This window comes from Trachemys scripta, chromosome 10 (genome assembly GCF_013100865.1).
Source record: "Trachemys scripta elegans isolate TJP31775 chromosome 10, CAS_Tse_1.0, whole genome shotgun sequence".
Classification (NCBI taxonomy): domain Eukaryota; kingdom Metazoa; phylum Chordata; order Testudines; family Emydidae; genus Trachemys; species Trachemys scripta.
In genome coordinates, this window is record NC_048307.1 from 22,823,665 (window position 1) to 22,835,759 (window position 12,095).

The 12,095-nt window shown below is 45.5% G+C and overlaps 1 protein-coding gene across 1 annotated transcript in view; it reads left to right on the forward strand.

The window, feature by feature from the left end:
• LOC117884128 overlaps positions 1–12,095 on the forward strand; it is a 189,630-nt gene that overhangs the window by 156,495 nt on the left and 21,040 nt on the right. The window contains exons 58-64 of the mRNA XM_034784275.1: positions 3,354–3,467; positions 4,022–4,150; positions 4,781–4,942; positions 6,666–6,830; positions 8,221–8,386; positions 9,291–9,475; positions 11,074–11,166. Of these exons, the coding sequence (XP_034640166.1) occupies positions 3,354–3,467; positions 4,022–4,150; positions 4,781–4,942; positions 6,666–6,830; positions 8,221–8,386; positions 9,291–9,475; positions 11,074–11,166 (1,014 nt within the window). The remainder of the gene's footprint in view (positions 1–3,353; positions 3,468–4,021; positions 4,151–4,780; positions 4,943–6,665; positions 6,831–8,220; positions 8,387–9,290; positions 9,476–11,073; positions 11,167–12,095) is intronic.

The window sequence follows — 12,095 nt, forward strand, 5'->3', positions numbered from 1 at the left end:
GAATTTTGGCCTAGAACGGCCACATAAATCCCTATTCCTATAAAAACTGCTCTGAGTTCTTTAATGCATATACAGCGCAGACAGAACTTCAGGTTTTAGGCTCCAAATGAAAGTCCCACACAAAAAAGAAGGTAGGGAGCAATGAGAAAATCTGTTGCATGAAAGGAAAAAGGATTTAAAATACATTTTGGCCAGGTTTGTCTGCAAAGTGCTTATGCTAGGAATGGAAAAAATAGTTTGCAAATCATCCCCCAAAATAAGAAAAATGGAAAATATTACATGACCTATCTGAAAGATGTATGCATGACATAGCATTTGCACAGTAAGTTATCACCTGAAGCTGATAATAATGCCAATAATAAGCCGCATGAATTGTGCAGTACTCTCTCTGGGGTTTGGGATTTCTTTCCGATGCTTGCACAGATAACAGAGAGCGCTCAACTTGTTTTCATACAAAAGTGATTGTATCTGTAGTGATCAGTATTTGTCTAGGGATAAGTCTTGTTTGTCCAGTTCTTATACAGGCAAAACTCCCACTGGAATTATTAATGTCAAAGGTAGTTTTGCTGAGGAAGGACTATGGGCCCAATCCAATTCCCAATGAAGTCAACAGAAAGACTTTCATTGACTTCATTCTAAAAGTGCAGTTTACCTATGGACTTGCCAAGAGAAGCAGAAGGTGTTTTTTGAGGCCTGACAACATGCAATTCAGTAGAACATTCACACTCTCTAGGGGTATGTCTACACTACGAAATTAGGTTGATTTTAAATGAAATCGATTTTTAGAAATCGATTTTATACAGTCGATTGCATATGTCCACACTAAGTGCATTAAGTCGGCGGAGTGTGTCCTCACTACCATGGCTAGCATCAACTTACAGAGCGGTGCACTGTGGGTAGCTATCCCACAGTTCCCGCAGTCTCCGTCGCCCATTGGAATTCTGGGTGAAGCTCCCAATGCCCAATGGGGCAAAAACATTGTCGCGAGTGGTTTTGGGTACGTCATCAGTCGCCCCTCCCTCCGTGAAAGCAATGGCAGACAATGATTTCGCGCCTTTTTTCCTGGGTTACCTGTGCAGACACCATACCACTGCAAGCATGGAGCCCGCTCAGCTCACCATTACCGCTGCTGTTGTGGGCAAGTCTACTGTGGGGGCTGCTGTGATCCAAGTAGCCAATGCAATCATTGATGTTCTGTTATCAAGGGTAATGACTCTGGGAATTGTGTGGGCCTTTTTAGATTTTAGGTGCATCATATTCCTGTCCTTTGTCACTGGTGAAGAAGTCTTGCAGCCGTACATTCCAGTCCGGTCAGCGCTGTAACACCCCATAGCACTTCTGTGGTTGACACATGTAACTGCTCCAGGGCTCTTGCTCTTTTGCCTTGGCCAAGGTACCTTGCCGTACCTGGACCTCCAAGCATTCAACATAGAGGCACCTGCAGCAGCTGGCATTGCTACACAGCAGCAGGACCTTGCCTTCACAGCAGACGGTGCAATAGGACTGCTAACCGTCGTCATCCACCGCTTCCGCTGCAACTCTGCTCTCCAGTGACGAGCTCGGGGGATCCGTACTGGTCATCCTGGGTGCTGCTGGCAGCAGACGGTGCAGTAGGACTGGTAACCGTCCTCGTCGAACATATAGCTTAGCTGGGGGTTCTGGGAATGTCTTCCCTGCCCGGCTCCTAGCAACCTCCAGGGCACGGTATATGGCTCCATCACTTCCCCTGCAACTCTGCTCTCCTGCTCCCCAGCGACGAGCTCGGGGGATCCGTTCATGAAGCCTGGACAGTAGTAAGGAGCAGTTCAACTATAGGCTGAGCAAGTGCAGAATGGTGGTAGAATGTGCCTTTGGACATTTAAAAGCTCACTGGTGCTGTTGGTCAGACCTCAGCACAACCAACATTCCCATTGTTATTGCTGCTTGCTGTGTGCTCCATAATATCTGTGAGAGTAAGGGGGAGATGTTTATGGTGGGGTGGGAGGTTGAGGCAATTTGCCTGGCATCTGATTTTGAACAGCCAGACACCAGGGTGATTAGAAGAGCACAGCAAGGCATGCTGCGCATCAGAGAGGCTTTGAAAACCAGTTTCATGACTGGCCAGGCTTCGGTGTGATAGTTGTGTGTGTTTCTCCTTGATGTAAACCCGTCCCCTTTGTTGATTTTAATTCCCTGTAAGCCAACCACCCTCCCCGCTTCGAAATAAAGTAACTATTGTTTTGAAACCATGCATTCTTTCTTTATTAATTAAAAAAAAAAATGAGGTAACGGACAAGGTATCCCGGGTGGGGTGAGGGAGGAGGGAAGGACAAGGCCACATTCCTTATTTGTAGTCACACTAAAAATCAAACTGTTTAAATGACAGCCTTCTGTTGCTTGGGCCATCCTCTGGAGTGGAGTGGCTCCCCCCCTGCGTTCTTGGGCATCTGGGTGAGGAGGCTATGGAACATGGGGAGGAGGGTAGGCGGTTATACAGTGGATGCAGCGGGGGGTCTGTGCTCTTGTTGGCTTTCCTGCTGCTCCAACAGATGCTTCATCATGTCCGTTTGCTCCCCCATTAGCCTCAGCATCACATCCTGCCTCCGCTCTTCATGCTCACTTAATTCTGGGCCTCTGCCACTGAATGTCTCCATGCATTAAGCTGTGCCCGATCAGTGCGGGAGGACTGCATAAGCTCGGAAATCATGTCATTGCGAGTGCGTTTTTTTCGCCTTCTAATCTGCGATAACTTCAGGGACAGATGATAAGGGGAGCATAGAAACATTCTACGCTCTACGATTCTGGGGGGACTGCATGGTCACCTGTGCTGCTGAATTCGCCACACTGACCAAACAGGAAATTAAATTCAGAAGTTCCCGGGGCTTTTTCTGTACCTGGCTATTGCATCGGAGTTCAAAGTGCTGTCCAGAGCAGTCACAATGGAGCACTCTGGTATAGCTCCTGGAGGCCAATACCGTCTATTTGTGTCCGCACTACCCCAAATTCAACCCAGCAAAGTCAATTTTAACACTACTCCCCTCACCGGGGAGGAGTACAGAAGTCAATTTTAAGAGCCCTTTAGGTCGACAGAACGGGGTTGGTTGTGTGGACGCATTCATTTTTAAATTGACCTAATGTGGCTAAATTCGACCTAACCCCGTAGTGTAGATTGGCCTAGGACATGGAACATGGACAGACTTAGAAATGCCTCAACATTTTGTGAATAGAAAATACTGGCCTTCCATAGTAGTCATTGCAACAAATATGGTTGTTTCCACTGGACATTATCTTTGGGAGGATTCTATCAGGCTGTTCCATTAGTTCTAGTCCTGCAGCCCAGGATCAATGTAGAAATCCATCTCTTCTGGTTTTAGATACAGCTCACTTGGAATGGTGGGCAGCCTGCTGACTTCAAAATTACTTTGGAAGATAAATCTAAGTTCAACATCACCCTCTGGGATGCTTGTGTGGCAGTTTCTTCGGGTCAGGTATGAATTTGGAGTTCAATATGAGTAGGCATATTTTACTTTCTGAGCTTTAACAGCTATGATAATTGAAAGTGCTTCCCATCTGTTGTCATGAAAACTTGAGTTTTGATTGTATTTGAAGGAGACTTTTTCTTAGCAGACTTTTAGGGAGGGTAAAATAAAACCTCTGGGGAATCTTTACTGTATTCCTTTCCCATCTAAAGTGTTCTCACAGTTGTGCAGACAAATTCCGTTTCAAGCCTAAAAATAATTTGTGCATTCGGGATGAAACGCACTCTTGTGCTGATGACCATGGCAAGGACTACATACCACTTAAGTTTCGCAACAGGAACATAGCAGAACTTAAATGGTGCATAGGCTCCACCTGTGATAGCTCTCTGCACCGGGATGGATTCTATTTTGGTGCACATGCCACGATAGCAATTCTCTAAGAGTTTATAAAATGCATTTTGTATAACTAATTATACAAACTAATTAGCAAACTAATTTTCCAGAAAAAAAATATAAGACAGGCAAAGGCACTAACATGTATATGCCATTTTTCTCTCTTCCAGCTTCAGAAAGTATTAACTGTAGGAAGTCTTCAAGCATGTGGGTCTATAAAACAAGCAACAATCTTGTTCACTGAATATCTAGATCTGGACTGGGATGGGAAAAAAATCTCACAGAATTTGACATATGAGGTATCAAAAGGCTATTATATCTGTTTACTCATCATATACTTTGCAGAAGCAATTTCTGTGTTGACGGGGTTTATCCTTAGTTTTTGAATTTCACATGAATCACCTTAGAACTCAGTGAAAACTCTAGAATGGATTTTGAAGCATCAGCTGCAGTTAGTTCAGGTTTGGACAGAATACCCATTTATGGTGCGGTAGCCCACGAAAGCTTATGCTCTAATAAATTTGTTAGTCTCTAAGGTGCCACAAGTACTCCTGTTCTTTTTGCGGATACAGACTAACACGGCTGCTACTCTGAAACCTGTCAATGATACTGTAGTGATGCTATACATTGAGGCCCAGTAGTTATGCTGAAAAACCAACATGCTTCCTAGTGAAAGAACTGTATTTTTGGATTATGTTGAAGCTTTGGCTCTTTGGGTAACAGAAGTTGGGTGAGACATGGAACTGACACCATCAGTTAGCTGGCTATATATGTATATTGGACCTTCTTTTGGTTCAGAAGCAAACCGTGAGCATGGGATGGGGAGTGAAGTTGGCAACCTGATGTGTGGGAGAAAATTGTTGTTTTGGATAACTATAATTTTTCATTCAATTGCTACATTAACAGAGAATTTTCTTGGTTTAATACAGAGAAACAGACCATTGTATCCAGATAAAATTCAGCTAGAAGCCACTTTGGAAAATGTTTTTCTGACCTCGTGCAGCAAGCAACATATGCTGGGTAAAATAGAAACAGACTTCTCAACTTGGCTGGATAATTACATGAGTCTTGCACTGTGTGACCTTCCAAATGTAAGTCAGATATTAGTATATTGCTGCTACTGCAATTCACAAGTATTTGCCAGTTAAATGACTGATTTTCATGGAGCCTCAGTGTTTCACAAAAATTACCACCAGATATTTGTTTCTAGAGTTTAGCAAAATATAAATAAAAATTGAATGGCATTTTGGGATAGGGAAAAAGAGTTGTTACCACCAAACTCTCATTACTTTATGTATGCCCCATTTGGAGAGATTCTCTAGTCCCCCTTAAGAATGCCAGTCACTCCATTCCCATGCCCTCACTCAAAGGCCCTCGCCTTTCCCAAGCTCGTCTATGCAGTTCCAGTAGTTGGTCAGAGAGGTCACCAGAGAGCAATATATCAGGCTCTCCTTCTTCCCTGGCTATATTGCCTTGAGAGCATTCCCAGCCTTTGCTGGCTCTGGTGCTAGTGGTAGAATTTGGAGGTCAAGCGTTGGTCCCATGCTTGATGTTCGTTTTTAGTTTACACACATAAACTGGTCATCTTTCTGTGTTCTGTCCTGTTTTCATGCTTAGAATCCAGAGCTCCCTGTAGATATTAAAAGCGTCACAATATTCACCAGCATACTTAAGGTCTGTATTTGTAAAATAAATTTGGTCTCTTCCCAGCTGCTTCCCTTGTTGGCAAGAACAGCAGGTTTGGGCCAGGAGTGAAAGTAAGTCAGGACACTTACCGGTATGGGCCAGGGCGGCCCTCTGGCCCCTGGAAGGGGCGGGGCCTCAGGCAGAAGGGGCGGGGCTGGGGAGCCAGCATCCCCCAACCAGGCCTTCCAGGCCCCCTGGCCCCGGGACTCCCGTGTTGATTTAAAGGGCTAGCGCAGCAGCAGCATCCGGAGCCCCAGGTAATTTTAAATCAGCCCCAGGGCAACTGCTCCCTTTGCCCCCCTCACCCCTCGGAGGCTGCCGGGAGGGGGGGCAATAGGGCAGGGACATTAAAGCACTGCAGGGTCCTTTGCCGTGGCAGCGCTGAAACGTTAAAGTGCTGCCGCGGCAAAGGACCATCCTTAAAGCGCTTTAATGTCCCTGCCCCTTTTGCCTCCCCTGTCAGCGGCTCTGCTGGTACGGACCCTACCGGCAGAGCTGCCGACAGGGGAGGCAAAAGGAGCAGGGACTTCAAAGCGCTGCCATGGCAGCACTTTAATGTGGGCTGGGTATGGGCCGGTGCGGGTTCTTACCGGTACAGAGTACCGCCCATACCGGCTCACTTTCACCCCTGGTTTGGGCCCAGTTAAAAATAGGGTTCTCATCTTGGTCCCAGTAAAACTTTTTCAAAGTTTGGGGGTTGTTTATTTCTGAAGTTTGGGCCTATCTTTAACATGTCACTTTAAAATCTGATGTATCCTCCTGCTTTAAAAATCTTCTGCTTATATATAAAAAAGTATCTACAAGAATGACAGCTACAGTAGTTCAGTACAAGACCAGAAAGAAATTCACTTGTTTTATTAGAAGTGCAATTTTAGTTCAGCCATTCATCTAGTCTTGTAGACATAAGTGATCGTTGAATGTACAGTAGTTAAAGATTTAGAGGCACAATAGAGTAAGAGGGAGCTGTAAGTTTTAAGAGGCATTGGTTTCTGAATGACAAGTGTGGTTCATCATTTTGCTGAGTGACTGAGAGAATGCCAAGATCTGTGGCAACTCTTGCAGATTCTCTTACTCTTCTTAATTTCCATAGTAAAACTAAGCCTAAATAGTGACATTTTCCATATTTAGGTAATTATTCTCTCTGGAAGGCATCAGCTCAACAGAGGAGATATCATCCTGCAGTCAGAAGGCAGACTCCACCATACTGGTGATGGCAGAGAGGATGGGGTGCTCACAGTAGCCTTAAAGAATAACAGCACAGCTAAAGTGAAGAAATATTTGATGGAATTTGAAGTGAGTTTAATACTGGGCACGGACATCTGTGAAGCCTTTTAAAATCAGGGCTTTATAGCACTCCCAGTGTCACTTTTTCTCTGTTGAAGACATACTGCCATCTAGCTTCCAATCTGTGTGAATGCAGTAAATGACAAACAAGACAGTGAAATGGGGGAAAATGCAGGCTTAAAATCAAAAAGGATTTTGCGCTTCCTGATTTTGGTAGCAACCCCCTTTACCGTGTTGGTGTGCACTGCAAATGCAGTGTGACCACAAGAGAAAAGAAAGTACCAAGACTTGACAGCTGCAGATTTTGGTGACAAATGCAGTAAGTGTACCTCTACTGGAGTGTATGTTATACTTTTTAAATGGTCTCCACTGCCTGCTACTGTCAGGGCCGGCTCCAGGCACCAGCTTCTCAAGCAGGTGCTTGGGGCGGCCGCTCCGGAGAGGGGCAGCAGGTCCAGGTATTCGGCAGCAATTCGGCGGACGGTCCCTCACTCCGCCTGGGAGTGAAGGACCTCCCGCCGAATTGCCGCCGCAGATCCCGATCGCGGCTTTTTTGTTTTGTTTTGTTTTGGCTGCTTGGGGCTACTGTATTCAGCACCTGCAGTTTAAGTGACTGCCCTAGTTGGTGAAGCATAAAACTGGATCTTAGCCAAAACAAGCATGTTTTATTAATGGGGAAACAAAATGTTAGACTCAAACAAAGGGGCCATTGCCAGAAAACAACACTGGTCTCTGCAAGAGAGATGGAGAACTGCCTGATACTATGATCATAAGTCAGGCAAACACCTTTCTTTTTCGCTTTTAACTTGTAGATAGCAAGTAAGATAGAGGAACTCATGGGGAAGGGAAAAGCACCTGATGTTTGTTGAGCATGTTTAGGGAGGAACACTGATAGCCACTGATAACCATAATTATTTTATGCAACATTAGCTACCACTTCAAATATTTTAATGATTTGGACATTCTTCTAAAAGAACTATATCAAAAGAAGAGATATTAAAAGTGGGAAACTCAACTCATGCATATGGGCTATATACTCCAGCACATGCACTGTGAATGAGTGGCACAAGCTGGCAGCATAGCAAGTAACTGATTATCAGTGATTCTTTCATTGCTACCATTAAAAGATTATCCACCTGCCTGGCACAATGTGCAATGCTGTAATTGATTGACCCACTTTGCTATCAAATTGTTCTGTCTCAAGTCAATAATCCTATTGCTTGAGCTTTTCAACACACGATCTCTTGTGTGTAAAGCACAGGCATTGAAAAATATCTCCATTGCCATCTAGTCTTATGTAGAATCCATTGGCATTCCGACATCATCACTGAATGTTGCTTCATTTATTATTTGCCTTGGCTCTGTATCAATGTATTTTTTCTTCTTCTTATGAATGCAGCTAAAAGCATCTGAGGAGATTTGGCTAGGCCTGACAGGAACTGCTACTTCCTCAGCTGTTCAAAGCCAAGTCCTGATGGAGGGAAATATTGATCAAAAAGAGAAAGTAAAAGTAGCTGCTTCTAAAGGAAAGGAGTGTCATCAGTATTACATGGGATATGTAAAGGGTAAGTATATAAGGGCTGCAATTGATAAAAATAAGCTGCGATTGACAGCCAGTTGCATTGCACACACAGGAGAGGAAAGAGTGCCAGCTCAGTTCAGTTTTCATTGCCATTCAATCTGAGGAGTTGAGCCTATCAACAAAGGTGCCAATTATGAGGATAGTTTTTCCACTATATGGACCCTGTATACTGAGCCCAACAACTCATTTCATATAGGCTGGGTGGTAGTCACTTGTGAATAACTCCCAACCAAGTCTGGATTTGAATAGGTGGTGATGTACTTGAAAAGCTGTCTTGAGTGACTGATCCTCCCCTTGCCTATATGGGGTTTAATGTGCAAATGAAGGGTTGATAGCAATGGCTTGACTCAGAACCTATGCATGTAGAGGCTGTGAGAAATGCCTGCAAAAGCCATGCAACACCTCAGTTCTCCCTTCTTGGGATTCTCTTGCACAGAAATGGCTCAGTGTGTGGAACTACTGCATAAAGTCATTTTTGGGGAGGGTTAATGAGTGATTAGACTGCCCAACACATTTTCATTTGTGATCTACGCAGGATTTGAATTAAAGTCTCCAGCAGTGAAAGACTGCGGAAGTCAAAGGGAGAGCACAATAGTCATTATGGAGATCTGAGAGAAGAATGTCACCTTATTATATTAAGCCAATGCTTCAAAAAGACTACACGCTTTTAGTATAAAATATATACAAGTTACACAACAGGAGAAACCCTAATAATGAAGCTGATTTGACGTTTCTGCTAGTTAGTCCTTGCTTCTCTCTGCAAGGACATAACCCCTATAGCTATTGCATAAATACCACTCTATTCAATTAATTATAAAGCTGGCTTTAAAACACCAATGCCTGCCAATGTTGTCTGTGCAAATGTATATCTCCTTTTACTCTCCCAGGGGACTTGGAGGAAGGAATAGAGCTCACTGCATGTACTGATGGACAACAGATGGCTACCATTAATACTTATCTCAGCGTTAATGGCATAAGGCAAGAAAGAATGGGACAATTGACCTTAACTGCTGTTAACCAGAGTTTGAGTTTGGTGGCTCATGGGTGTGGAGATCCAGTAGTTAAAGTTGAGGTGAGATGCCTTTAGCAGCAGTTGATAGTAGTGCTGCATTTTGAGCTACAGAATATTTTCTTAACCCAGGGGTGGGCAAACTTTTTGGCCTGAGGGCCACATCGGGTTTCATAAATTGCATGGAAGGCTGGTTAGGGGAGGGGGTCGTGGCCCAGCCCCCACCTCCTATCTGCCCCACCCCAGGGACTCCTGCCACATCCAACCCCCCCTGTTCCCTGACGGCCCCCCCGGGACCGCTGCCCCATCCACACACCTCCGCTCCCTGTCCCCTGACCACTTCTGGATCTCTGCTGCCCCATCCAACCCCTCCTTTCGTTCCTTACAACCACCCTGGGACCCCTAACCCAACCAACCATCCCTTCTCCCTGTCCCCTGACTGTCTCTGGAACCCCTGCCCCTGACTTCCCCCTGCTGCCCCATCCAACCCCCCCTCCTTCCTGACTGCCCCCTCTCCCCGGGACCCCTGCTCCCATTCAACCCCCTGTTTCCGCCCCGACCCCTATCCACACCCCTGGCCCCTGACCCCATTCAACCCCCTGTTCCCCCCGCCCCCTGGGGAACGGGGGCAGCGGGGGAGGGGACAGGGCTAGCCTCTTGGGCCAGGATCTCTGGGGCCGGGCAGGATGGTCCCGCGGGCCGGATGTGGCCCATGGGCCATAGTTTGCCCACCTCTGTCTTAACCTCAGCAAATTAGTGGAACATCCTCCAGATGGGTTTCATTTGTAGATTGTATCCAATAACATGGCACATTAGAGGTGTTTGGGATTCTCCCCTGATAACAATGTATATTTTGCTGCCATTTTTATATCTGGGATGAGTCAGCATTTGGGTGGGTTTTGCAAAAAGTGGAGTTGAAAAGATCAACCCACCTAGAGCTAGACAGTAAGGACACTGTCCCAGCATAAAAATCCTACTGAGATCAATGGGAGCTCTGTGCTCAGACCACAGGGAGAATATAGAACATACGTGACAATGTTACTGTAAGAAGATAGTGGGTCAAACTCGGCAGGGATATGGAAAACATGCCTTACTGCAATGGCAAGGCCTCTTGCATTGCAAGATTCACGCTCGTGGAGGACGGATACGGTTTCTGCTGCAGCCTCCTGTGTGCTATCCATTGGGGGAGGGGTGGAGATTATATGTATCACAATAGCACTTAGGGGCCCTGATCTCAGCTGGGGGCTCTTTGTGCTAGGTACAAACATAGTAAGAGACAGACCCTGCCCCCAAAGAGCTGATTGTATAAAAGAAGAGACAGACCAAAGGGGAGAGGGAAGCAATTTCCCAATGTCATCCAGCAGGAATAGAACCCAGGTTTACTGAATCCTAGTTCAGTTCCCGAGACTCTGAACTCCCACCAGGGCTCCCTAGGAGTGCTGTAAGGAAGAGAGTCTTCAGAGAGCTGTGGAGTCTGCAAATTTCTCCTGTTCCCCTTTCTAGCCCAGGCTGCACCCTTTTGGAGCAATGTGCAGCTTGTTTCCCCGCTGGAAGTTCAACCACCAGGGGCCTGTGCTGGAGTTTGACTAGACTCTTAATGATTTTGGCCACGCACAAGTGGTTCCTAAATCATAAAATCCTGATATTTCATATTTTCACAGAATAAACTTAATGAAATTGGGTCCCACCTTCAAGCCAAACTCATGGAGAAGATCAAGAAGTTTGATGAATCTGTTTGGAAATTCAGGAGATCAGTAAGTAATGAACATGACCAATTGGCTTAAAGATTGTTAACATCTTAGAAATGGCTAAATCAGCTAATGCAGGATGGTCCCATTCTGTCATGCAGTATACCGGAGAGCACCATGAAATCCTGTGCAAGAAGCATCCTTGCTATTCTCTGGGAAGGAGTCATTGTGGGGTGCAATCCAGACCAGTGAGGGGTTGTCTCACCACCTGCCCTGCAACCTTGGGTGTCTCACATGCTTTGCTGGTGTAGCTCCCAAGCTAGTCCACTCACAAACAGCCTAACAGCATGTAGGTAACAGCCTGAGGGTCTGTGTATAGCTGCAGTTCTGGATCAACAGCTCTGACCCCAGCAGCCTGTCAGTAACACTCCAGTCACACTCTGGCTTCCACCAGCCTTGGTTACTACTTGCAGGGTGATCCCAACACACTCCCAGTCCCAAATTGTCCCAAAAATCTGTGTTCTGCACAGTCTAGTCCTCTCCTGGGCAGATATTAGAGGTCCATTGCCCCTGTAAGGGGACAGTATCCAGCAGTTTGCTCCTTTAACTGGGATTACCCAAACAGTTCAGTTTGAACCCAACACTGGTTTAGTTTTGAACAAAAACAAAACAAATTAATTTAACTACAAAGAGAGAGATTTTAAGTGAGTACAAGTACAAAGTATTAAAGTAAAAAATGGTTACAAGAGGAATAGAACATTTTCTAGTAGCTAAAACTTAGGCTTGGTTCAAGGTAAAATCCTTGCCACGTGTTCCCTGCAAATGTTCATGTCACGATCCCTTCCAAAGTCAACAGGCTGGTCCCTTTGTCTTCTTCGGAGACGGGGGGGGGAGAGAAAAAAGAGAGAGAGAGAGACTACCTGGGGTGTTTTTGACCCTCACTTTTATAGTCCAGTCCCCCTTTGAAATGCATTTTCCTGAGGGTTACCCCTAGA